The following is a 25,530-nucleotide window of genomic DNA, read 5'->3' on the forward strand; positions in this document are numbered from 1 at the left end:
CGCAAAGCCGATCGAGACAGAGCCGCTGTCAACTCTTCAACTCAGCTCAGCTGATCGGTTGCCGCCGCCGCCGCCGCCAGATTCCTGAGGCGAAGAACGCGAAGCTGAGAACATGGACGTTAATATCGCCCCACTCCGCGCCTGGGACGATTTCTTCCCGGGTTCCGATCGCTTTGCCCGGCCAGACTTCAGGGACATTTCCAAATGGAACAACCGCGTGGTGAGCAACCTGCTCTATTACCAGACCAACTACCTGGTGGTGGCTGCCATGATGATTTCCGTTGTGGGGTAAGTGGGGTCCCCCTACCCGGGACACCGATCTGGGGAGAGCACAGAGGGGCCTCGGGGTGCAAGATTCCAGGATGTAGAGAGGCTCTCTGACCGCACTCAGCGCCTGCCCTGGCAATTCTGCAAGCGGCCAAGCCAGTGGAAACTTGTTCGCAGGGCGAGGCCGCGGTAACCTGGGATCCCCTTTTCTGCACCAAGGGCTAAGACTTGAGGGGGCCCCTTGAGGAAAGAGGACGGGGAAAATTTGCCAACTGCGGGGAAGAAAAATGAGAGGTCCCCCACCGCACCGCCCCCCACCCCCCGCCCCCGTGCCAGGATCGGGCTCTTGCTGGAAAGATATTTGTAGCGCCCTCGTCTTTTAAAAATAAGAAGAAAAAGGAAAGTGGTGTAACCCTACCCTGGGGCTGGCTAGGACGGCAGGGTGTGGACCCGGGGTAGTGTAAAAAGGGCGACCAAGTGGCGACGCACTTTGTTGGTTTCTCTGCCTAATGCCAGTCACACTGTACAGTAAAGCTGAGCTTGGGATCAAAAGGGTGGGTGTCTCCTGGTGGCGCATCTCCCATTGTGGGGTGAAGGCTGCCATGACTCTGAGAAGATGGCCTTCTGGCATTTTCTTCCAGCAGTGGCCAGGCGTGGTCACTTTCTCTGCCTTCGCTTCCTAGCCTGGGGTTTCAATGTATCAGAAGTCCTTTTCAATACCTGGTACTTACAAAGTATCCTGTATTAAGACTGCGTGTACACCTGCTTTCCTAGAAACCACCTTTCCTTGTAGTTCACCCTTTAAGAAATGCTTCTCTCGCTTATGCAGGATGGGTGGTGATATTCTCAATCTTGCTGATTATCTCCTACGCATCTTTAAAGAAAAAGTCACCCTCAGACTTTATAAAGGACACACTTGCCCTTAAATGTCTGACATTTCTATTTCAGGGCAGAGGTAGAGGGAAGAAGGAGCAAGCTGGCTTGGGAGAAAAGGGAGAAATTCACACTTGAACGGTGTGGGAAAGGGTGAACAGGGTGGCTTCTCAGTTGGCTCACAGTTAGTTGGCTTATACATTGAGCCACCTCTCTGTGCCTGGCCCCATGCCAAGCTCCAAGCACACCAAGATGAATCAGACTTGAATTCTGGCCCAGGGGCTCCTGGCAGTTGTTGAGAAGCTAAAGGAGCAAACACACAGCACAGAAGAGAGGGGGAGACTTCACAGTTTCCGAGTATGGTTCACAGCAGTCACCCCCATGCCGAGGTGGAAGCTCACATGTGGGACTCTATAGATGACAGTACAGATCCTTCTTCTGCATTGCTTAAGGAATTCTTAAGGAATTGCACTCTGGGAATGGCTTGGTGTGTAGGGGGCACAGGCTCTGAGTGGACTCGGAACTAGTGTGGCAGCCAAGGTACAAATTAGTCAGGGCGGGGTGGGGCAGGCCCAAGGCCTGAGGCAGCTGCCTTCTGAACCTTCCCTCAGCTCTGTGCTTCAGGCTGCTTTCCTGGATCACTAAATTTCTTTCTTTCTTTTTTTTTTTATTGAGACTGAATCTCGTTCTGTCACTGAGGCTGGAGTGCAGTGGCGTGATCTCGTCTCACTGCAACCTTTGCCTTCCGGTTTCAAGCAGTTCTCGTGCCTCAGCCTCCTGAGTAGCTGGGATTACAGGCATGCACCACCGTGCCTGGCTAATTTTTGTATTTTTAGTAGAGACGGGGTTTCCCCATGTTGGCCAGGCTGATCTCGAACTCCTGACCTCAAGTGATCTGCCCACCTCAGCCTCCCAAAGTGCTGGGATTACAGGTGTGAGCCTCTGTGCCCGGCCAAAAATTTCTTTTTAAAAATTTTTATTATTTATTTACTGTTGAGACAAGGTTTTGTTCTGTTGCCCAGGCTGAAGTGCAGTACTGTGATCACAGCTCACTACAGCCTCAACCTCCTAGGCTCAAGCAATCCACCTACCTCAGTCTGCCAAGTGGCTGGGACCACAGGTGCGTGCCACAATGCCGGGCTAATTTTTTTTTTTTTTTTTTTTTAGAGATATGGTCTCACTGTGTTGCCCAGGCTGGTCTTGACTTCTGGGCTCAAGCCATCCTTTCACCTTGGCTCTCAAAGCACTGAGATTGTAGGCAGGGGCTACCGCGCCTGGCCAAAAATGTCTTTAAAACACAATAAGTAGTAAATAGGTTTGCATCAGTTGTTTTTTTTCCCCCTTTCTCTTTGCAGTGAAGCAGGAGGGCATCTTATCTGGTGATCTAGTTATGGAGGTATTTTCTTGAGGTAACTTAGATGTGGGGCAAAGTTTGACACAGACCAATAATAATTAAAAAAAAAAAAAGTTTATTTTTTTCAAACATGTATGCTGCCCAGACGAGGCACAAGCTCAGTCAGCCTCGCTGCCTTTGATGGAATCCATTTTTCACTGTGAGGGCCAGGGGCCAGCCCTTTGACTAAATATAGCTCCGTCGGTATTGTGCCTTAGGCCACTAACTCAGGTGGTTTAGGGGTGTTGGCCCTCCTCATTTTCCTTTCAAATAAGAGTTGTCGGTTGTCAATAAAAATTTTGAAGTGAAAAGTGAAAAGTATCCATAAAGTTTTTAAAACTTATGCTTATTTTTAAAAACTTACAAAAGATACAGGCTAGTAGTAAAGGTTCATTTGAAAATTATGTGGATAAATTGTGAAATTTTCTTCATACTTCAGTAAAAGTTTGGTATATAACCTTCAACTGTTTTCTGTGTAACTGTAAACCCAGTCAGTAGTTTTTTCCACCAATTGTTATCTTTTCTTTCTTTATAATTTAATAATATAAATAAAGATTTATTGACTGCTCTGTGTGTCAGATACTTTGCAAAGTATTTTACCTGCATTATGTCATAGAAGCCAATTTTTAAAAACTGTTATTTTTTTAAATTATTAAACCTGAGGCTCAGAGAGGTTAAATGATGTACTCAAAGTCACAAACTTAGGCTTGTGCTCTTAACTACTATTCTGTCTTGCTATGAGTCACGAGGAAGAAACCAAACATCTTCAGGGTTAGGGAGCTTCCTTGATTCCAGAACACTTCTCATTCTAAAGAGAACTATCCTCTTTCGGTGATGCTAGTAGATGGGTAGGTCAAAGCAGTGCTGAAAGCTGTTCATCTGGATCCTCCACAGACTTCTCTCTAGTTTCTCAGAGTATCTTGGTAGAGCGTATGTGAAAATGTGACCTGGATAAAAGAGTGTTCAACAGTGGTTCCATCCCCTGCTGGTGAGGAGAGCCTCAAGGGCATTGTAGGAGGGCTGTAGCCTCAGCTCTCCAATGTTGAAAACTGGCTTAGATGAGGATAGAGAAATCTTTAAGATTTCAGGAAGGGTGAGGGAAGAACATAGCAAATGCTGTCTAGATCCAGAAACATTGGAAAAAACTGCCCATACCAAGATGGAGATTAAGAGGGATTAGGATAGAGATAAATCTGTGTTTGAACTTCTGATCAGAAGAGATTGAATTATTTAAAAGGAATAGCGTGAATAACAGGTTAGGAAACTTGCATTTTGCTGGAAATGCCTTTGGATCCTTTACATTAAGAAGGAAAAGTGTCTAAGATTGAAGTTGCCATAGCTTACCTTCTGCATCCTTGATGTGAGACATTTTGGGATAAAGATATTCTTTTCACATCACACAAAACAATAGAAGTCTCCACCGTGATCTTCAAAGTAAAAAACAAAGGCAACACCTAATTGCACTTGCAATTTAAGTATTAAGCATGTGATACATTCTACTTGTGGACGAGAACTTCTATATGCTTAATAGAATGCCAAATGATTTGAGCTGGAGAATTCTGTTCACTGTGTGTGAGCCATGGAACAGCAGCATCCTTCACCTGAAAGCTTGTCAGAAGTGAAGCATCTCAGGCCCCATTTCAGACCTACTAGGTTAGAATCTACATTTTAACAAAAGTCTCAGATGATTCATAGGTACATTAAAATCTGAGAGGCACTGGATTGGTCTGGCTCAAAAGAAAATTTAAATAAATATATCTATATGCCCAGGTGTCACCTTCCATGATTCAAAATGAATAGTTCTTGGCAGGGTCCAGGCATCTGTTTTTTCTTTTTCTCTAACTTCCTAAGTGATTGTGATATACACCCCTAGGAGAACCACTGATCCTCTTGAACCCTGTAACTTTCTGAAATATAAAAGCTTGAGGTCACAGGCTAATTGGAACTAAAGCTGCTAATAATAGGAAGTTAAATATTTTTTCCATTTTAAGCCATATTGCAAATTTTCTAAAGCTCTTGATTAACCAAATTCAACTGCATCCCTGACTCTTACAACATTTGCAATACTGTTGCTGTCTCATTCTAAAAAGTTCTTTCCTGGATGGGTGTAGTGGCTCACACCTGTCATCCCAACACTTCAGGAGGCAGAGATGGGAGGATTGCTTAAGGCCAGGAGTTTAAGACTAGCCTGGACAACATAGTGAAACCCTGTCTGCAAAAAAAAAAATTCTTTTCTGCCGTTAGAACTCATATTTTCTGGTGTGGCCTTAGAATCACCAACCACACACAGAATTTGCAACATATAAAAATGCCTCTGCTGCTTCTCCAGCAAGAGAGGTGCATTTATGCTTGTGTATATACATTTGTGCCTCCCCATTTACATAGAACCATGTAGCTGCTGAAGGAATGAACCCGTGTTTTCTCAGTTAAGTAGCTCCTCACCATGTGGCCCGATCATTTGGCCTACGGAGATTTTGTAGGAGGGTAAAATTGACAGCTGCCACTTTATGCTTTCAGTTACTCAAGATTATAAGGAGTTTCTGGAAGGCTGGTAGTTCTAAGTTTGAAAAGAGCATTAGTGTAATCTTTTCAAAACGAATATAGCTCAGTGGCTCTGTAATATGTTCTAGGCCTGTGGCTCCCAGCATCTGGTTTTATGAAATGTTCATATTGTTTATACCTTTAAGTGCTGCAAAGATGAAGAACCAAGTTTCCAGTTGGTAGAGGAAAAAAAGGGTAAGGCAACCCTGGGATGCTCTGGATCAGAATGTATTAAAATGATTATAGATAGAATGAGTTGCAGTCTGTTTATACTAAAGCGAGTGGAAATGTTTTTGAGATTAGTCAGCTTCAACACCAGTTCTACAACATTACTCTTATTTGTGTTGCTTCATTCATTGAATTAACAAAGAGTATGAAGCACTTACCAACTTCTCAGACACTGTTAGGAGATAGTGAAGAATAGGAGAGCTGTGTTTTCTGCCTTCACGGAAAGGCAGCAAGACCACACTGAACACATGATAATTAATTTGTATACAAGTATAGCAAGTCTACAGAAATACACACCTACATAAACACATCCTTCTCAACCTGACTTACCTGATCTCCCCTGTTCATTATTATTCCAAATTCCAAATCTCTCAGGTGTTGGGAATAGGGGAGGCATTGAGTACGTAGACAGGAGAAAGGTTTATTAAATTTTACTTATCCTAACCCACAGCTCAGATCCTTCTATTCCATTGAACAAATACTGAGCACCTACCATGTGGCAGACACTGTCTAGGCCCTGAGGATACAGTCAGGAGTACAACTCCACCAGCCTTCCCAAATCCTCCCAGAATTCTCCTGCCCTTCCATGCACATTGATTTGCTCTTGAAGCTGGCATCTGTCTTCCTCTGATGGCTTGTGTGTTTCTTCTGAATACAGAACTTTTAAGAGGTCTGTCAACACACGGTAACATTGTAATCTAAAAATCTTTATCTAGGCCAGGAGTGGTGGCTCACACCTGTGATCCCAGCCCTTTGGGAGGCCGAGGAGGGTGGATTGCCTAAGCTCAGGAGTTTAAGACCAGCCTGGGCAACATGGCGAAACCCCATCTCTACCAAAAACACAAAAAATTAGCCTGGCTTGGTTAATTTTAAATTAACCAAGTGGTAATTTAAAAATTACCACTGGCATGCACCTGTGGTCCCAGCTACTCGGGAGGCTAAGGTGGGAGGATCTTTGAGCCTGGGAGGTGGAAGTTGCAATGAGCCAAGAACGCACGCCACTGCGCTACAGCCTGGGCAACAGAGTGAGACCCCATGTAAAAAATAAATGAATAAATAAAAATAAATCTTTAATAAGGATTGTTTTTCATTAAATAACCTCTGACAGAGTGTGTGTGTGTGTGTGTGTGTGTGTGTGTGTGTGTGTGTATATTTTTTTTTTTTTTTTGAGACAGGGTTTCACTCTATTGCCCAGGCCGGAGTATGGTAGTGCATTCGTGGCTCACTACAGCCTCTAACTCCCTGGACTCAGGTGATCCTCCCGCCTCAGCATCCTGAGTAGCTGGGACTATAGGCATGCGCCACCAGCCTGGCTAATTTTTGTATTTTTTTTTTTTTTAGAGAAGGGTTTTTGCCATGTTGCCCAGGCTGGTTTTGAACTCCTGGGCTCAAGCAATCCTCCTGCCTTGGCCTCCCAAAGTGCTGGGATGACAGGCGAGAGGTATGCCTGGCACACCTTTGACACTATTTATGTAACTGTATTTATCTTAACTTCTCCTTTCCCCTCCCCGTCCAGCTGTTGTTTTTTTTTTTTCCAATGTTGCCTGCTACTTTCAGCCTTTGGTTGGTAGTTTCTGTTTCCTTTCCCTAGGTAAGGATTTGCAATGATTCTAGGTAAGTGTGCAAATATATGAGTGTATTTTGGATTCCTGGCCCCCTGTCTTAGAGAGGAGAAGCTCTCAATCAGCTTAGGGACAGAGAGCTCTGTACAGGAAATCCAGTTCAAAAAGATCAAGACCATTCTTGACCTACCCACTTAATACCTAATTAAGCGTCAATATTGGAAATGTTTTATTTTTTTATTTTTTTTATTTTTGGACAAATGAATTCTATCCTTATCACTCAGCTTCAGAAAACTTAACCCTTAATACCGTCCTCTGTCTCTTGAATTGAGCGTGGCTTCCTGTTCCTAAGAATGCCTTCGAATCCTGTAATTTTAGGCAACACCTTCAGGCTAACAACTCAGGTTTGCAAGCATTCATCATTGATGTATGATAGGATTTCCTGGCCTTCCTTCTCATTATGCAATTTGCTAAGGAGACACCTGGAAGGCAGAAAGCCCTGCTTCTTCTAATCTGCTTCATATCTCATTGGTGCAGCTTCTGCTTGTCTCAGAGGAACAAAAAGAATGCAGACATTGGGGGTTAGTGAGGGGTAAATAGACAGGAAACTTGTGGGAAGGAAGTCTGTGTTACCAAGCTCATTAGCATTTGTCCAGCCTCTGTCTTCTCTCCACAGCTCTGTAAGAATTTGCCATGTGATAGTTCTCAGTAGCTTTTGTTTTGTTTTTTTAAGACAGAGTCTCGCTGTATCACCCAAGCTGGATGCCATGGCAGGATCTTGGCTCACTCCAACCTCTGCCTCCCAGGTTCAAGAGATTCTCCTGCCTCAGCCTCCAAGTAGCTGGGATTACAGGCATGCACAACTACACCTGGCTAATTTTTGTGTATTTTTTTTAGTAGAGACAGGGTTTCACCATGTTGGCCAGGCTGGTGTCGAACTCCTAACCTCAAGTTATCCCCCCACCTCAGCCTCCCAAAGTGCTGGGATTACAGGTGTGAGCCACTGCACACCTAACTTTTTTTTTTTTTTTTTTAATTTACTAAAATCATTCAAGAAGAACAGTTTGTAAACAAATATCTTTCCACTTTTGTTCCCTGAAAAGTATTGATAAGAGTAACTGGGTTGCTAATTGTTGAAAGCATGTATGTTGAGGATACATGAGGATTCATTACACATTATTCTCTCTACCTATGTATATGTTAGAAGTTTTCCATAATGAAAAGTTAAAAAGGGTTTAATGAAGTCTAATCAGAGCTTTGTACACAACTATTATTTGAAGCTCTATCACTGTGGGAAGCATCAGATTTATGGTTTCTAATCCAAGTCCAACCTGTTGTTTATTAAAAACAAAATAAAATCTGATGGTTCCTAAGGCATGTCTTAGTATGAACACTTTTAACATGCCAACTGCTAAAAAGACAATGGTTGGTTTGGATGCGAGTGTTTAGTTTGTGCCAAATTACACAGGATACAGTAAATATTTAGGAAATGGCAAGAATGCAATAAATCCTCTAGGCCTTCCTAATTCAGTTGGTTAGGAAAATCTCACTATGACCTTTCTGTAACAGAAGAGACAGGCTCAGTTTTAACCTACTGTACAATCTGTTTTATTCCATGATCCTTAGGCCCAGGAGACACTGTTCTCATTTACTCAAGACTGATTTATGTCTAAAGCCCACATTTATGCCTACAGTCAAAAATCGCTCTTCACTTTGGGAGGCTGAGGCAGGGGATCACTTGAGGTCAGGAGTTCGAGACCAGCCTGGCCAACATGGTGAAACCTCGTCTCTACTAAAAATACAAAAATTACCTGGGTGCGGGAGGCTGAGGCAGGAGAATTGTTTGAACCAGAGAGTCAGAGGTTGCAGTGAGCCAAGATCGTGCCACTGCACTCCAGCCTGGCAACAGAGCAAGATTCCATCTTAAAAAAAAAAAAAATTAAAAATTAGCCAGGCATGCTGGCACTCACCTGTAGTTGCGGCTACTCGGAAGGGTGAGGAACGATACTTGAGTGCAGGAGATAGAGGCTGCAGTGAGCTATGACCGTGCCATCACACTCCAGCTTGAGTGACAGAGGAAGAACCTTTCTTAAAAAAAGAAAAGAAAAGGCACACGGAACTGGGCTCTGGTCAGAGAGTAAAGGCTGGCTGAGCTGAGACTTGAAGGAGGGTGGAGTGAGGCCTGTGCACAAACTATCCTCTCTGCCTGATTGACCTCACCCTGAGATGGCCAAAAGGCAAGGTGAGTTCTGGGGTAGATAGAAACCCTGAGTGGATGGGGGTGCAATCAGGAGATGGTGTGACAAAGCTGGCAGGTTGGCCAACTGCTAGCCCTGAGAGTTCCCTCATGCTAATTACTAAGGCACTTCTTCCTCTCCTAGCAGATACAACCTAAGCCAAATTTTGGCCTTGGCTCGTGGACTGTGTGACCTGGATTCCAGGCTCCACTTACCCCCTCAGCCAGGTACCAACTCCACAACTATATACAGTGGCCCTGGCTGCAGAGGCAGCAGGGGCCAGACCCTGCAAGGCCTTGTAGAATGTTTAAAGAATTCTGTTTTTAGTTTAAGAACAATGAGAAGCAAGAAAATGGTTGAGTGGGTTCATATTTGCAGTGATCCCTCTGGCTGATTAAGGACCACAGACAAACATCGCCAATTTAGAGAAGTCCACCGTGAGTAAATTGTTCCCCACTTTTTCAGTGAGTCAGCTTTCCTCAGGAACCACACTTCAAAAATAGCTTTTTCGGTTAGAAAATTGGAACTCAGTGCAAAGCTGCCTGCACTCCTCAGGAAATATTTTGCTGCCTCTTTGGTGGTTCTTTTTGGCCTTGCAACCTGACAGGAGTCATCAAATGTGGCCTTGAGCTGATGCGAGGATTTCTGTTATGGCAAACTTTTATTGCCAACTTTGCAATTGGTGGCCTTGGACAAATTTATTAACTTGTATATTCCTGAGCTTGCTTATGTGTAAAATGAGGTAGGTTAGCAAGATCCTTCCTAGCTCTAAAATTTTGTGAGATTTTTTTTTTCCCCTTTCGGTAACTTGTGGTTAAACTATAGATATAGCTACTGAATCACGTTGGCAAGTTTAGGACCTGTATCCATAGCCACCGTGTTTCAGAGAGAAATGAGAGTGTAGAGGGATTTTCCAGGATGATCCTTGGTTACAGTAGGTTACTTAGAGTGTGGGGGAAATCCCTAAAGCCGGTTAACAATACAGAATGGGTTCTACTGTGAGTTGCTGCCACAACTGGCACCCTTGTTTTCTTGTTTCTCCCCTGGATCCCTTTGGATATGTTTCTTCACTTCTGTGGGCCTCAGTTTAGTTATCTGTATAATTGGACTAGACTGATTCATCTTTGAAGACTGCTACAAAATTGATGGGATTCTAAACCTTTTTACAACCATAAATGACTGCCCTAGAATGTGTAACTGTTATAGGGAAAGATTTATTATTTATTGGAATGGGGTAATACATGTTCATATTTTGAATATGTATAGTTAAAATATATAAACATATGTATTAATATATTTTTAATTTCACAATAGAAAAACATAATGGTTTTTGAGTTGCAAAACTAGGTCCTATTTCTCCCTTCCCTCTCACCGTCCTTTGTTCTTTTTTTTTTTTTTTTTTTTGAGACAGAGTCTGGCTCTGTCACCCACGCTGGAGTGCAGTGGCACAATCTCAGCTCACTGCAACCCCCACCTCCCAGTTTCAAGTGATTCTCGTGTCTCAGCCTCCCGAATAGCTGGGATGACAGGCATGCATCACCACACCCAGCTAATTTTTATATTTTTAGTAGAGATGGGGTTTTGCCATGTTGGCCAGGCTGGTCTCAAACTCCTGGCCTCAGCTGATCCGTCCACCTCGGCCTCCCAAAGTTCTGGGATTACAAGTGTGAGCCACCGTGCCTGGCCCTCTTTCTTACTGAAGGACTACCAGTAAGTGAAACTCCACCCAGCAGACTCCAGAGGCAGTTGTCTACATGAGAGATGGGTGGCATATTTGTGGAAAGCTTTGTCCTAAATGTTTTTTGGGGTTTGTCGTGATTAGTGTGATAAACAGCCCAACTGTTGACTAAAAAGCACCTCAGGCAAGAACTGGTTCCCAAATTTCTGAGAATTTCTGTTAATCTCTAGAGGGGGTGTGTGTGTGTGTGTGTGTGTGTGTGTGTGTGTCTATCTGTCTTATTTTGCTCCAAGTGCAGGTAAGTGCCAGGGCATTGGAGTGGTATACATTTTATCAGATATAGAAGAAAATCATTTCTGCTCAGAGTAACTTTGTTAGTTTTTTCCATCTTGGAAACTTGGTTACTTTCTAATTATAGACTTGTTGTTGGGCAGATTATGAACTAAAACCAGTTCTATAGAACTTCAAACCGTGTTCTTTTCCCTTGAACATGAACAACTGGAACAGGTGAAAGCAAATTTGGAATTGCTTGAGTTAGGCCTGGATTTTTCATTGTTCTTTGTCCTAGACTTTAGGCGCTCAACTTAAATATGTATTTTACTTGTCTAGAGGAAAATAAAAAAGTTTGACATGAATTTTATTATATGCTTCACTTCATGAATTATTATTTTAATAAGTATTCCAGAATGAACTGAGTAGGAGCCCTTCTTTGATGCTTTGCTGCCAGCCAACCCTCTCCTACTTGCGGGGTGTGCAAAGGAATTTCCTTAAATTTCAAAATTTCAATCCTCCATTTGAGTTATTTGTGTTGATTTGATCTTTACTTGTCTTTTCTTTCCTTTTTTTTTTTTGAGATGGAATCTCGCTCTGTCACCCAGGCTGGAGTGCAGTGGCACAATCTCGGCTCACTGCAGCCTCCGCCTCCCAGATTCAAGCAATTCTCCTGGCTCAGCTTCCTGAGTAGCTGGGATTACAGGCACTTGCCACCACGCCCTGCTAATTTTTGTGTTTTTAGTAGAGACAGGTTTCACCATGTTGACCAGGATGGTCTCGATCTGCTGACCTTGTGATCAGCCTGCCTCAGCCTCCCAAAGTGCTGGGATTACAGGTGTGAGCCACTGTACCCAGTGATCTTTTCTTTTCTTTTCCTTTTCTTTTTTTTTTTTGTTAGAGACGGAGTCTCGCTCTGTCACCCAGGCTGGAATGCAGTGGCGCAATCTCAGCTCACTGCAAGCTCCACCTCCTGTGTTCATGCCATTCTCCTGCCTCAGCCTCCTGAGTAGCTGGGACTACAGGCGTCCACCACCACGCCCGGCTAATTTTTTGTATTTTTAGTAGACATGGGATTTCACCGTGTTAGCCAGGATGGTCTCGATCTCCTGACCTCGTGATCCACCCGCCTTGGTCTCCCAAAGTGCTAGGATTACAGGCGTGAGCCACCACGCCTGGCCGATCTTTGCTTTTCTTTATGGCTCAGAAGAAACATTTGGGTAGGTTATAGGTCAATGTCAAGGATTTATAAAAGGGTTTTTTACATTCAGGAGCCTTTCCCCAATTCCATTTGTTCATTTTTAAATATCAGGGGTTTTTTTTTTTTATTCATCAAGGAATACATAGCCATTGAAAAAAATATGAAAATAAAAATAAGCAAATGGAAATAAACTCCCCTTATCCTACTATAATGTAGTCTTTGGTACAATTTCTCAATTTCTCTAAGTATCTTTGTATTTTTTAATTGAGACAGGATCTCACTCTGTTACCCAGGCTACAGTGTAGTGGCACAATCACAGCTCACTGCAGCCTTGACCTCCTGAGCTCAGGTGATCCTCCTACCTCAGCTTACCAAGTAGTGGGGACTATAGGTGTGTGCCACCACACTTGGCTAATTTTTGTGGGGTGTTATTATTTATTTATTTATTTTTTTTGGAGAGATAGGGTTTTGCCCTGTTGCCTAGGATAGTATCAAACTCCTGGGCTCAAGCAATCCATCTGCCACCTCGGCTTCCCAGAGTGCTGGGATTACAGACGTGAGCTACCACACTGGCCTAGAATCTTTTGTGGTCTGGGAATTAGTTATATTAATCTCTAAGAGTTTCAAGGCCTCTTTATTCACTCTCCACTCTCTACAACCTGCTGAAGGGGATTGTGGTTTTGACTCATTAGATTCTTTCCTTCCTCAGTCGTATAAGGAAATTTTTGTCTTTCCCAGACCAATTCTGGGGTTATCTCAGAAGACAGGGAATAATCCAGATAAAATCAAATAGGAAGAAAGAAAAGTGCAGAGAGGCCAAGTAGATAGACCCAGATAACACAGAACCAAGAGGAGGGGGGAATCGGGCAGACAGAATGGCACATGTGCTGGGTATTGGGGAAGCTTGGGGCACTGGGGTGCTACAGACTGGCACAAGAGGATCTGGAGGATGAGCAGAAAACCAGGGTTTGGATTGGAGAAGGAACAGTTTTGCTGTGGTTCATCAATTGAAATTCCATTAATGTTGTTGGCAAGATGGAACAAGTAGAGATGGACTTTTGTGGTTGGCCTGTGCCAAGCGGGGGTTGTGGGTTGGAGAGCAGCTGCTTTTATATTTTTGTATTTCCTTTTTTTATATATTCATTTCTGATTATGAAATAATATACTAATTATAGAAATTTCTACTTCTTCTTTTTTTTTTTTTTTTTGGAGATAGAGTCTCACTCTGTCACCCAGGCTGGAGTGCAGTGGTGCAATCTTGGCTCCCTGCACCCTCTGCCTCCTGGGTTCAAGTGATTCTCCTGCCTCAGCCTCCCAAGTAACTGGGACTACAGGTGCCCACCACCATGCCTGGCTAATTTTTTTTTTTTTTTTCCGAGATGGAGTTTTGCTCTTGTTGCCCAGGCTAGAGTGCAATGGCACCATCTCGGCTCACTACAACCTCTGCCTCCCGGGTTCAAGCAATTCTCCTGCCTCAGCTTCCGAGTAGCTGAGATTACAGGCTCCCACCATCAAGCCCAACTAATTTTTTGTATTTTTAGTAGAGACGGGGTTTCACCATCTTGGCCAGGCTGGTCTTGAACCCCTGACCTCCGGTGATGTGCCCGCCTCAGCCTCCCAAAGTGCTGGGATTACAGGCATGAGCCACTGCGCCCAACCCAGGCCCAGCTAATTTTTGTATTTTTTACTAGAGGTGGGGTTTCACCATTCACTCTTATTTTTTACTAGAGGTGGGGTTTCACCATGTTGGCCAGGCTGGTCTCGAACTCCTGACCTCAAAAGATCCACCCACCTCGGCCCCCCAAAGTGCTGGGATTACAGGCTTAAGCCAATGCGCTCAGCCTAGAAATTTCTACTTCTTAACTATCTAACTTGTATGATAAATCCACCTAACAGAGAATGCATTATGTATTACAGTTGCTTTTACCCACTCAACATATAATGTCTTCCCATATTATTAAATGCACTTCAATGTTTTAAAAATAGCTGTGTATACAATACCACAGTAAATTGTTGGCCATATAGGTTGTTTCTGAAAGTTTTTGATCATAAATACCACTAATATCAACACTGTTACAGCTCAATCTTTGCATTTTTGTTTAATTCTTTAGACTATATTCTGAGGAGGGGATTTATTGGCTTGAAGGGTGTATTTGCAAGGATTTTGAATGAAATAAGCAACTTATTATTGTAGAGTTTAGTTTTAAATTATGTACAACTGGCTGGGCACGGTGGCTCATGCCTGTAATCTTAGCACTTTGGGAGGCTGAGGGGGTTGGATCACATGAGGTCAGGAGTTCGAGACCAGCCTGGCCAACATGGTGAAACCCTATCATTACTAAAAATACAAACATTAGCTGGGCGTGTTGGCGGGTGCCTGTAATCCCAGCTACTAGGGAGGCTGAGGCAGGAGAATTGCTTGATCCTGGGAGGCAGAGGTTGCAGTGAGCCGAGATTGTGCCATTATACTCCAGCCTGGGTGACGAGTGAAACTCCATCTCAAAAAAAAAAAAAAAAAAAAAAAAAAAAAAAAAAAAAAAATTGCAACTGCTCTTGCCATTGTTTAACTTTGTGCATCTTAATAGAAATTTTTAGCTTTTTCAAAGCAGTTTGACATTGATTTTATCCCTTAATTTCACCCATTCACGTGTGAAAAGCTTTCACTCTTAATTTAAAAATGTTCAAAATTCCTTTTATGCTTCAGTAGGCAGAAACAGAGAGCTAAAATTTAAAGGAATTTTTGAAAAAGAATTGTTTATCCTGAATATGAATCCCAGTATGAGCATGAGTTCTTCATCTCTTCCATTTCAGAGAAAGTAAGCTCTTGGCATCACCTTCCCTTATCCTGTCTTCCCCCATCCCTCTTTTCAAATCAGCAATGTTACTATTCAGGGCACGAGGAAAACACACTACCCTCTGTGTCCTTCCCAAGTAAAATCCTCATTAGCCTCTAGGGTAAAAAGTTAAATAACTCATTGTACCAGCCCACCACAGATGTCTTGTTAAGGGTTTTGTATACACAGTGGCTTGGGGTGGGCGACTATAATGCCCAAAACTTCATCTAAATTTTTTCTTCTTCTTCTTATTATTATTATTTTGAGAGAGTTTCCCTCTTGTTGCCCAGGCTGGAGTGCAATGGTGCGATCTCAGCTCACTGCAACCTCCGCCTTCTGAGTTCAAGCGATTCTCCTGCCTCAGCCTCCCAAGTAGCTGGGATTACAGGCATGTACCACCGTGCCCAGCTAATTTTTGTATTTTTAGTAGAGACGAGGGTTCACCATGTTGACCAGGCTGGCCTTGACCTCTTGACCTCAGGTGATCCACCTGCCTAGGCCTCCCAAAGTGCTAGGATTACAGGTGTGTGCCACCATGCCCAGCATAAATTTCTTCTACATAATGTGTTTCCTCCATTATCAATAGTAGTGTAATTGCTATCACATACTAAACATTTGGCTTATATAAGAATGAATCTGGAACTGTGTGCTTGAAAATCTGCATTGATAACTCATCTCCTAATGATACTTTGGGCATTTAAAAACACTTATAATGAACTCTCTATGTGAGGAATCATAAACTCAAATGCCTCCATGGGGCAAGCAGATTATGTAAGAGAGCGATTCAGGCCAGCTATTAGAAAAACAGTGATTAGACTTGGCATGGTGTGACTCATGCCTATAATCCTAGCACTTTGGGAGGCCAAGGTGGGTGGATTACTTGATGTTAGGAGTTCGAGACTGGCCTGGCCAACATGGCAAAAACCCACCTGTACTGAAAATACAAAAAATTAGCTGGGCATGGTGGCATGTGCCTGTAATCCCAGTTACTCGGGAGGCGAAGGCACAAGAATTGCTTGAACCCGGGAGACGGAGGTTGCAGTGAGCCAAGATCGCACCACTGCCCTCCAGCCTGGGCAGCAGAACGAGACTCTGTCTCAAATGACAAAAAAGAAAAAGAAAAACAATGATTAATAGCACCTCACTGTGGGCCTCTGTGTGCATGATGCAGTAGAGACCAGTGTGGACTGGGGCTCAATGGAGAGCGTTTGTTCTGCCTGAATGAGCAGGCACTCAAGCCAGCTGTTGACATGTGGGAAAGTGGGCCTAGCACTGTTAGATTTTCTTGTTCCAGGAGAACAAGAAATCCCAAGTTTTATGGATTTTTTTTTTTTTTTTAAATACATGGGTTTCAAGTAAAAGTTTTTTCAAACACTGTACAGGCCAAACAAAAATGTGACTGTAGACTGGATGTAGCCCAAGGAGGCCATTATGTGGCCTGCATTCTGCATTCATCCATCATGAGCTTCTATGAGGATTTAAATAAACCCTTAGAGCTAAGAAAACACAACCTACTGTGTACTAGAGCCCAGGATGTATGGAAGCTAAACATAGTACCTTCAAAAGAAGTTTTAGTCTTCAAAATTGTGGACCTCTAATGAGATAGGGACTACTTTGATGGGAACTGCCTGGGTGTGATCTCAGTTCCATCTTTTTTTTTTTTTTTTTTTTTTTTTTTTTTTGAGACAAGGTCTCACTCTGTCACCCAGTCTGGAGTGCAGTGGTGGAATCTTGGCTCATTGCAGCCTCAACTTCCGAGGGTCAAGCGATCCTCCCACCTCAGCCTCCTGAGTAGCTGGGAGCACAGGTGTGTGCCACCACACCTGGCTAATTTTCATATTTTTGTAGAGATGGGGTTTTGCCGTATTGCCTGGGTTGGTCTTGAACTCCTGGTGTCAAGTGATCCTCCCACCTCGGCCTCCCAAAGTGCTGGGATTACAGGTGTGAACTACCATTCCTGGACTTCCCCACCATTTTCTAACCTCTGTGCCTTAGTTTCTTCATTTGAGAAATGAACTAGTAGTATCTCCTTTATAAGATTATGAGAAATCAAATGAGACAATTCGGATAAAGTATTAAAGTATTAGTAAGTTCTCAATAACTGTTTTTACTCCTCTTTCTCCTTTTGCTACTTCTATTGCTGAACTAGTCACCCCTCATTTTTTCTTCCTCATATTTCAGGTTTCTGAGTCCCTTCAACATGATCCTGGGAGGAATCGTGGTGGTGCTGGTGTTCACAGGGTTTGTGTGGGCAGCCCACAATAAGGACGCCCTTCGCCGGCTGAAGAAGCGCTACCCCACGACGTTCGTTATGGTGGTCATGTTGGCGAGTTATTTCCTTATATCCATGTTTGGAGGCGTCATGGTCTTTGTGTTTGGCATTACTTTTCCTTTGCTGTGTAAGTGAACTTGAGTTTTTTCTTCCATCATAAAAAAAATGTAGGAGCAATTATCCAACGGGAATTCCATAACCTTTTTTTTTTTTTTTTTTTTTTTTTTTGAGACGGAGTCTCGCTCTGTCACCCAGGCTGGAGTGCAGTGGCCGGATCTCAGCTCACTGCAAGCTCCGCCTCCCGGGTTCACGCCATTCTCCTGCCTCAGCCTCCCGAGTAGCTGGGACTACAGGCGCCCGCCACCTCGCCCGGCTAGTTTTTTGTATTTTTTAGTAGAGACGGGGTTTCACCGTGTTAACCAGGATGGTCTCGATCTCCTGACCTCGTGATCCGCCCGTCTCGGCCTCCCAAAGTGCTGGGATTACAGGATTGAGCCACCGCGCCCGGCCTCCATAACCTGTTTCTTATGTGCGTTGGCATGTCAGCAAAAGTGTCAGAATTTTCTAAAACAGCTTTCTACTTGTTATCCAACTAGACCCAGATAACACAGAACTGAGGTCAAGAACTATGAGGTCATTCTTTTTTTGTTGTTGTTGTGATGGGGTCTACTCTGTCACCCATGCTGTGGTGTTATCTCGGCTTACAGCAACCTCTGCCTCCTGAATAGCTGGGACCACATGCGCACACCCAGCTAATTTTTTGTGTTTTTGGTAGAGACAGGGGTTTCACTATGATGCCCAGGCTGATCTTGAACTCCCAAGCTCGAGTGATCTAGCTGCCTCGGACTCCCCAAGTGCTGGGATTACAGGCGTGAGCCACTTGGCCCAGCCGTTTGTCATACATTCTTATGGGGACAAACAGTAAACAGAACAAAGACAAATCCCAGGTCATACAGCAGGAATGTGGCATAACCTACACTAGACCCCAGATTTGTCTAATACGAGAGTCTATTGTCAATTTTTAAGTGCCATTCCTATTGTCCTGATACAGAAATGAATGTATTTATTATTTGGAAGTAAACTATTTATTCTCCACTTGCTCAGGAGATCATAACTAGTGTTCAAAGTTTGGTAAGTCTATAGGAATAATTGGCTCAGAATATAGGTACTAAATACTCAGATTCTGGTGAGGAGATCTAGATATTCTCTAAGTTTTATATGAATTATTTACTAAGAGTCCAAACACTTGAAGCCTGAAATAGAGAAGAAATAAAATCCCAGCCTAATCAGCAGAAATCTGATTAAAATTCTAGTGTATTAAGTGACAGGCACATTCCTTTAACTTTCAATAACATTTGACATGTGCATTTATTCCACTAAATGAAATTATTTGCTTGTTTAGGGCTTTGTTAGATTAAGTCCAGAATATTTATGGATACATCCCATATCCTATTGGATAAAATATTTGAGTCAACAAATTCAAACATTTTTGGAATTTTCTTCAGGTTTTCTGTAGGTGCTATAGGCTTAGTATTTCAATGACACTATTTAATCAAACAGCTTGCTAATTTTAATACCTTTCCACATCAGAATCTGAGACAGGCCAGTGTAATGAAACGTATCAGAGGTAGACAGTTAAGAGTCCTGATTTCTATTCTTAGACTTGCTGGAAACCAGCATGTGATTTGGACCAGTCATCCTATATGGGCTGTAGCTCACTCATCTCTAAAGTAAGGAGATTATCTAATCTAATAATCTAATCACTTATCTAATAAGTGATTCCCAAACTGATAATTGTGAGGCTCATCCAGGATACTTTTTAAAAATATAAATTTTCCAGCCACATCTTTATTTTGTGGGTCAACAGTGGTACCCAACGATGTTATGTTTTTAGAAAGCTCCTCAACTATTTCTAGATCCTCCAGATGAATCCACATCAGTATTTTTCAAAATGAGGGTCCAAGATCCACCTACATCGGAATCATCCGGAGTCATTATTAAAATAATGCATTCTGGAGCCTTCCCTCAGTTGTAATAGTCTGAATTTGGGGTGGTGGAGACCAGGAATTTGCCTATTTAACAGGCTTTCCAGGTGATTTGAACGTACATGGAAGTTGTAAAACCACTGGTATAGATCATATGAGAGAGGGTTACCTGTTTAAAATACAGATTCCCAGGCCTGTCTCTTTAAGGCTCAGGTAGAGGAGGTCCAGGAAAGGCGACAGGGAATCTGTGGTAAAATAAGCAAGTCTGGGGAACAATGGGCTATACAAACTCTGTAAAGCTCTTAGGTTTTTACATCTAGAATTCTATACCCAACACTTTGGGTAAAGCCTCTGGGAGGCACTTTACAAGTGACCTTTACTCACATGCTCCTGCAGGGAACAAGATACAGATAATCCCTGAATTGAGCAAGAGTTATTTTCTGGAAAGCCTCAGGTAAGTTGATTTTTTTGGTAGGATAGAATCCCATTGATTCACTCTGAATTTCAGGACATTTAAGTAGCATCTGCAAGGTGATGATGTCAGTGCATGAAGGAAAGGGTATGGCTTCCAGATAATGGTCCTTCCTGTTGAATACAGCATTTTCCTTTAATACAGGAAAAGAAAAAAAAAAAAACTGTATATGACTTGATGAAGAGCTTTACATAAAGTCCAAGGAGCCATTTGAAGGCTTGGATCAGTTAGAGAAGCAGACTGGACTGTAGCTAACTAAGGCAGTTTACTAATAGTGTGAAGAGAGGGAGTGTAATATTGATGTGGCAAAGGAGAATTATTGCTTTGGTGTTAACCAGGTGTCACTTCTCTGCAGTGATGTTTATCCATGCATCGTTGAGACTCCGGAACCTCAAGAACAAACTGGAGAATAAAATGGAAGGAATAGGTTTGAAGAGGACACCGATGGGCATTGTCCTGGATGCCCTAGAACAGCAGGAGGAAGGCATCAACAGACTCACTGACTATATCAGCAAAGTGAAGGAATAAACATAACTTACCTGAGATAGGGTTACAGCAGAAATTGAGTTGCAGTTTGCCCTTGTCCAGACCTACTTTCTGCTTGTGTTTTTGAAATAGGAGGTGCACGTACGACCCAATTATCTATGGCAGCATGCATGTATAGGCTGAACTATTATCAGCTCTGATGTTTCAGAGAGAAGGCCTCAGAAACTGAAAGAAAACCACCACCCTCCTATTGTATCTGAAGTTTCACGTGTGTTTATGAAATCTAATGGGAAATGGATCACACGATTTCTTTAAGGAAATAAAAAAAATTATGGCTTTTACAGCAACAATACTGTTACAGGAATAAAAAAATTGTCAAGTATCAAGACCATACAAGTAAATGAAAAGGCTGTTAAAGTAGATGACATCATGTGTTAGCCTGTTCCTAATCCCCTAGAATTGCAATGTGTGGGATATAGATTAGTTTTTATTATTCTCCTTTAAAAATCAAAGATGATCTCTATCACTTTGCCACCTGTTTGATGTGCAGTGGAAACTGGTTAAGCCAGTTGTTTATACTTCGTTTACAAATATAAAGATAGCTGTTTAGGATATTTTGTTACATTTTTGTAAATTTTTGAAATGCTAGTAACGTGTTTTCACCAGCTGGTAACTGTTGCAAACTTAATGTCATTTTCCTTAAGATGGTTACAGCTATGTAACCTGTATTATTCTGGACAGACTTGTTAAAAAACAGACAGACAAAAAATAAAACAAAATGAGTTCTATTTACCTTGCACATCTTTTGTTGTTACAGTGAAAAAAAAAATGGTCCAAGAAAATGTTTCCCATTTTTGTATTATTTCGTTTTTAACTGGAACATTTAGAAAGAAGGAAATAAACGTGCATTTTATTAATTCCTTAGAGACACAAAGAGGACAATAATAGCTGATCTTTTGAAAGTTGAAAAACATCTTTAGATGACCAAGCAAAAAGACTTTATAAAATGGTAATGAAAATGGAATGCAGCTACTGCAGCTAATAAAAATTTTAGATAGCAATTGTTACAACCATATGCCTTTATAGCTAGACATTAGAATTACGATAGCATGAGTTTATACATTCTATTACTTTTCCTCCCTTTCTCATGTTTTTATAAATAGGTGATAAAAATGTTTTGCCTGCCAATTGAATGATTTCATAGATGAAGTAGAAACATTTAGGTTTCCGTTGCATTAAATTGTGAAGACAACTGGAGTGGTACTTACTGAAGAAACTCTCTGTATGTCCTGGAATAAGAAGCAATGATGTGCTGCTTCTGATTTTTCTTGCATTTTAAATTCTCAGCCAACCTATAGCCATGATCTTTAGCACAGTGATATCACCATGACTTCACAGATACGGTCTAGAATCTGTACCCTTACCCAAATATGAAGAATAAAATTGATTAAAGGTTTTTTTGGTGAGACTTTATTTAATGCACATCTGTCTTAAATACCTGAGAAACCTGGCGACGACCCTATGAACAGTGAAGATGTTCTACATAGCAAACTTTACCTGTTTCAAATACTGTTTAGTGAAGCTTGAATACCTTATTAACTTGCAGCCAGAATAAAACAATTCTAGTGGGATCCTATTTTTAAGTCTGACATGAGTATTATATACACGTTAGCCCCTTCCATTTTCTACAAGGTGAATTCTGGTGACAAAATACAATCAATTTGGAGAAATTAATAAAAAAAAAAAGATACTTGTAATTACTCATGGCCAGTGGTCAATTCTAGAAAGGTAATAATAGAAAAATATAACATATAAATGTTATAAATTATGATTACATTTGAAAAACAAGTTAAAATCTGCAACTAAGATCTTTAGGCTTGGGTGGTAGAAAAAGCATAATGTGAACTGCTTCACCTCTTTTGGCAAAACCTGTGTATTGAGGCCATAAGCTATGAAATTGGATCATCTTTTCTTCTTGTATATCTAAGATAAAAACCCTCTTACAGCACATTTTGAAATTCCTGACTTTATTAATAGGGTGGCTATAAAACAAATGCATAGGGGTGTTCTAGAATTTTTTTTTTTTTTTTTTTTGAGATGAGGTTTCGCTCTTGTTGCCCAGGCTGGAGTGCAATGGCACAGTCTCAGCTCACTGCAACCTCTGCCTCCCGTGTTTAGGCGATTCTCCTGCCTCAGGCTCCCAAGTAGTTGGGATTACAGGCATGAGCTACCATGCCTGGCTAATTTTGTATTTTTTTTTTTTTTAGTAGAAACGGGGTTTCGCCATGTTGGTCAGGCTGGTCTTGAACTCCTGACCTCACGTGATTCACCCACCTCGGCCTCCTAAAGTGCTGGGATTACAGGCATGACCCACCACGCCGGCCTAGAATTTCAACTACTAATTTACATTAAGTTTTTAATTGTGTTTAAAGTGCTTTGTCCTATCAGAGTTTAGCCTCTTAAATGTAGTATGTGCTAGACACTTAAAGTTTTGTTTGTTACAGCCCTTTCTTAGCTATCCTGCTTTGTATGCAAGGATGTTTTCTAATTAAAGGATGAGAACAAAACTATCAGCCATTGAAAACTATACTTAAATTTGGATACTTTTGTACATACTAAATTATATTTTTAAAAAAATAGAAACACCATATTTCTTTCCCATGGCTTGTCTTTCCAAATAATGTTGTTTTTAAGTTTGTCCCTATTAGACCTATTCTCCTCTACCCTGTTTTGTTTGATACATGCCACTTATGATACCATAAAAGGAGAAAGAAGGCAGGTGCCAATTATTCACTCAGGTAAAGGAGAGAGAAAAGGCATCAAAACTTTTTATTTTTATTTATTTTTTTTGAGACGGAGTATCACTCTGTTGCCCAGGCTGGAGTACAGTGACGCGATCTCGGCTCACTGCAACCTCTGCCTCCCCAGTTCAAGCAATTCTCCTGCCTCAGCCTCCCGAGTAGCTGGGATTACAGGTACCTGCCATCATGCCCAGTTAATTTTTGTATTTTCAGTAGAGACGGGGTTTCACCATGTTGACCACTCTGGTCTCGAACTCCTGACCTCTGGTGATCCGTCCTCCTCGGCCTCCCATAGTGCTGGGATTACAGGTGTGAGCCACCGTGCCTGACCCAAAGCTTGATTTTCTAATTTCTAGAGTTCACACTACTTCTATCATTACAAAAATCTCAAATTCTATGCACCTAGTGACTAGAATGAATAATTAAGGCCTCTAGGAATTTGGAAGGAGAACAGATTGAAGTTGTCTGGAAAGTTTTTTATGGAGGACACAGGACCTGACCTGGGAGTTGAAGACTGGGTAGGACGTTCATTAATGGGGAACAGGAGGGAAGTCTTTTGGAAGAGTTAATGCCAGCAAAGGCACAAGGGTGTGCACAGGGATGTTTCATCAAGAGGAGTATAAAGGATTTGTGGGAGATGAGACAGGGTTAGTAAATTGGGGCCAGGCAATGGAGTGCCTTAAAGAATACAATAAGTAGTTCAAGTTTAATCCTGTAAGCAAGTTTCCTTTAAAATATGTTTGAGAGCGATAAAATCAGACTTACAGAGTAAACATATGCGTGTGTGTGTGTGTATTTAGCCAAAACCAAAAGCTTGTCAATAACTATATTATGTGAAACTTTTTTTCTATAAAAACAGCATGCTGTCTCCCATTGTCTCTCTATATATGAAAACTTGCTGCCAGGAAGTTTTCATCTATGCAGGGTTTACTTTTCCCGTTACTTTTCCTAGTGACACTTAGTTTTCACTAGGTTCTGTGGCTTACGTGTTCTGCCCCTCACAGGTACCCCTATAGAAAGAATACTCCAAAAACACCAAGGGAGTTGCCAAGCGAGAAAGCCAGGCAGGGTGGGAAACTGAAAATCTCCACTGATTCTCCAGAGAAGCACTAAGGAACAATCCTTTCATTTCAAAGCATCAGAAGGGCCAGGAGCTCAATTCGTCCTTCCCATTTCCATAGGATGAAACATAATTTGTTCCCTTTAAGATACTATGTGATGAATTATAGCAGAAGAGATGGAAGGAGAAAAGAATGGGAATACAATAGTTAACACTTCTGTTATATTTATTATTTACCAGAAGAAAATAATAAAGCAAACGTTTAAATTTTTTTTGAACTTCTGCTTCTGGAAACATGACTCTAAATTTCACCTAAGTCACTCAAATTGATTGCAAGTAGAAAATATTGCCTCTGAATATTATATTTTATCTCCTTCCACCTTCCTCTTCATCCCCCTACTTCTTCATGGCCCAAACATTCTGCCTTTTACAAATACCCTTATCAGACGGTAGCATTGTTCCCAGTTCTGCCACGTGGATCCTAAAGTATTGCTGCTGACATAGTCTCCATGCTGTAATCCAAGAGCCACCATCCCCATTTCTTGTTCTTCTAGATGACTCTGTTGCCTCTTATGCCAGTTCTTTTGGCAGTTGCACCTGCGATTTAAGCATTTGAAGAAACGTAGGAAATTAATCCTGGAAATTTAAGAGCTTTACAGCAAAAATTACAAAATGTACATGCCTTAAAAGATACAGAATAGATTTGAAATTCCAGCCAAAGCACCCCCAAAGTCAAGATAAAACAACAGTCCTAACCACCATTTATTGGACATTTACTAATGCCAAGGACTGTTCCAAGGGCTTTGAGCACACGGCAAAGTACATCATGGAAATAAGAAGGCAGGTGCCCAAGTTGGCCTGGGTTCAAAGACTGGCACTAGCAGGTACTAGTTATGTGGTGTTGGGCATCAGTTTTCTCAGCTGTAAAATGATAATAACAATATCTAATTCACAAGGCTATTACACAAGTGAGTAATCCATGTTAACGCTTTTTTTTTTTTTTTTTTTTTGAGATGGAGTCTCAGTCTGTCTCCCAGGCTGGAGCGCAGTGGCACCATCTTGGCTCACTGCAACCTCCACCTCCTGGGTTCAAGCGATTCTCCTGCCTCAGCCTCCCAAGTTGCTGGGATTACAGGCATGTGCCACCATGCCCAGCTAATTTTTGTATTTTTAGTAGAGACAGGGTTTCACCATGTTGGCCAGGATGGTCTCAAACTCCTGGCCTCAAGTGATTCACCTGCCTTGGACTCCCAAAGTGCTGAGATTACAGGCATGAGTGCCCAGCCTAACACTTTTTTTTTCTCTCTAAGACAGAGTCTTGCTCTGTTGCCAGGCTGGAGTGCAGTGGCACGATCTCGGCTCACTGCAAC

At 42.0% G+C, this 25,530-nt stretch overlaps 2 protein-coding genes across 3 annotated transcripts in view; one reads left to right on the top strand and one right to left on the bottom strand.

The window, feature by feature from the left end:
• LOC105483862 (ARF like GTPase 6 interacting protein 5) lies at positions 1 to 21,755 on the top strand. Its single transcript, XM_011744911.2, has 3 exons — positions 1 to 288; positions 17,266 to 17,483; positions 20,169 to 21,755. Exons 1-3 carry the CDS (start codon positions 113 to 115, stop codon positions 20,339 to 20,341), a joined length of 567 nt encoding a protein of 188 aa, XP_011743213.1. The 5' UTR covers positions 1 to 112; the 3' UTR covers positions 20,342 to 21,755.
• Positions 21,201 to 25,530, bottom strand: part of LOC105483868 (leiomodin 3) — a 17,165-nt gene continuing 12,835 nt past the window's right edge. For both annotated transcript variants that reach the window (XM_011744933.3, XM_011744923.2), the window contains one exon: positions 21,201 to 24,757. In XM_011744933.3, coding sequence (XP_011743235.2) covers positions 24,731 to 24,757 — 27 coding nt within the window. In that variant the 3' untranslated portion in view covers positions 21,201 to 24,730. The remainder of the gene's footprint in view (positions 24,758 to 25,530) is intronic.

This window comes from Macaca nemestrina, chromosome 2, assembly GCF_043159975.1.
Source record: "Macaca nemestrina isolate mMacNem1 chromosome 2, mMacNem.hap1, whole genome shotgun sequence".
Classification (NCBI taxonomy): domain Eukaryota; kingdom Metazoa; phylum Chordata; class Mammalia; order Primates; family Cercopithecidae; genus Macaca; species Macaca nemestrina.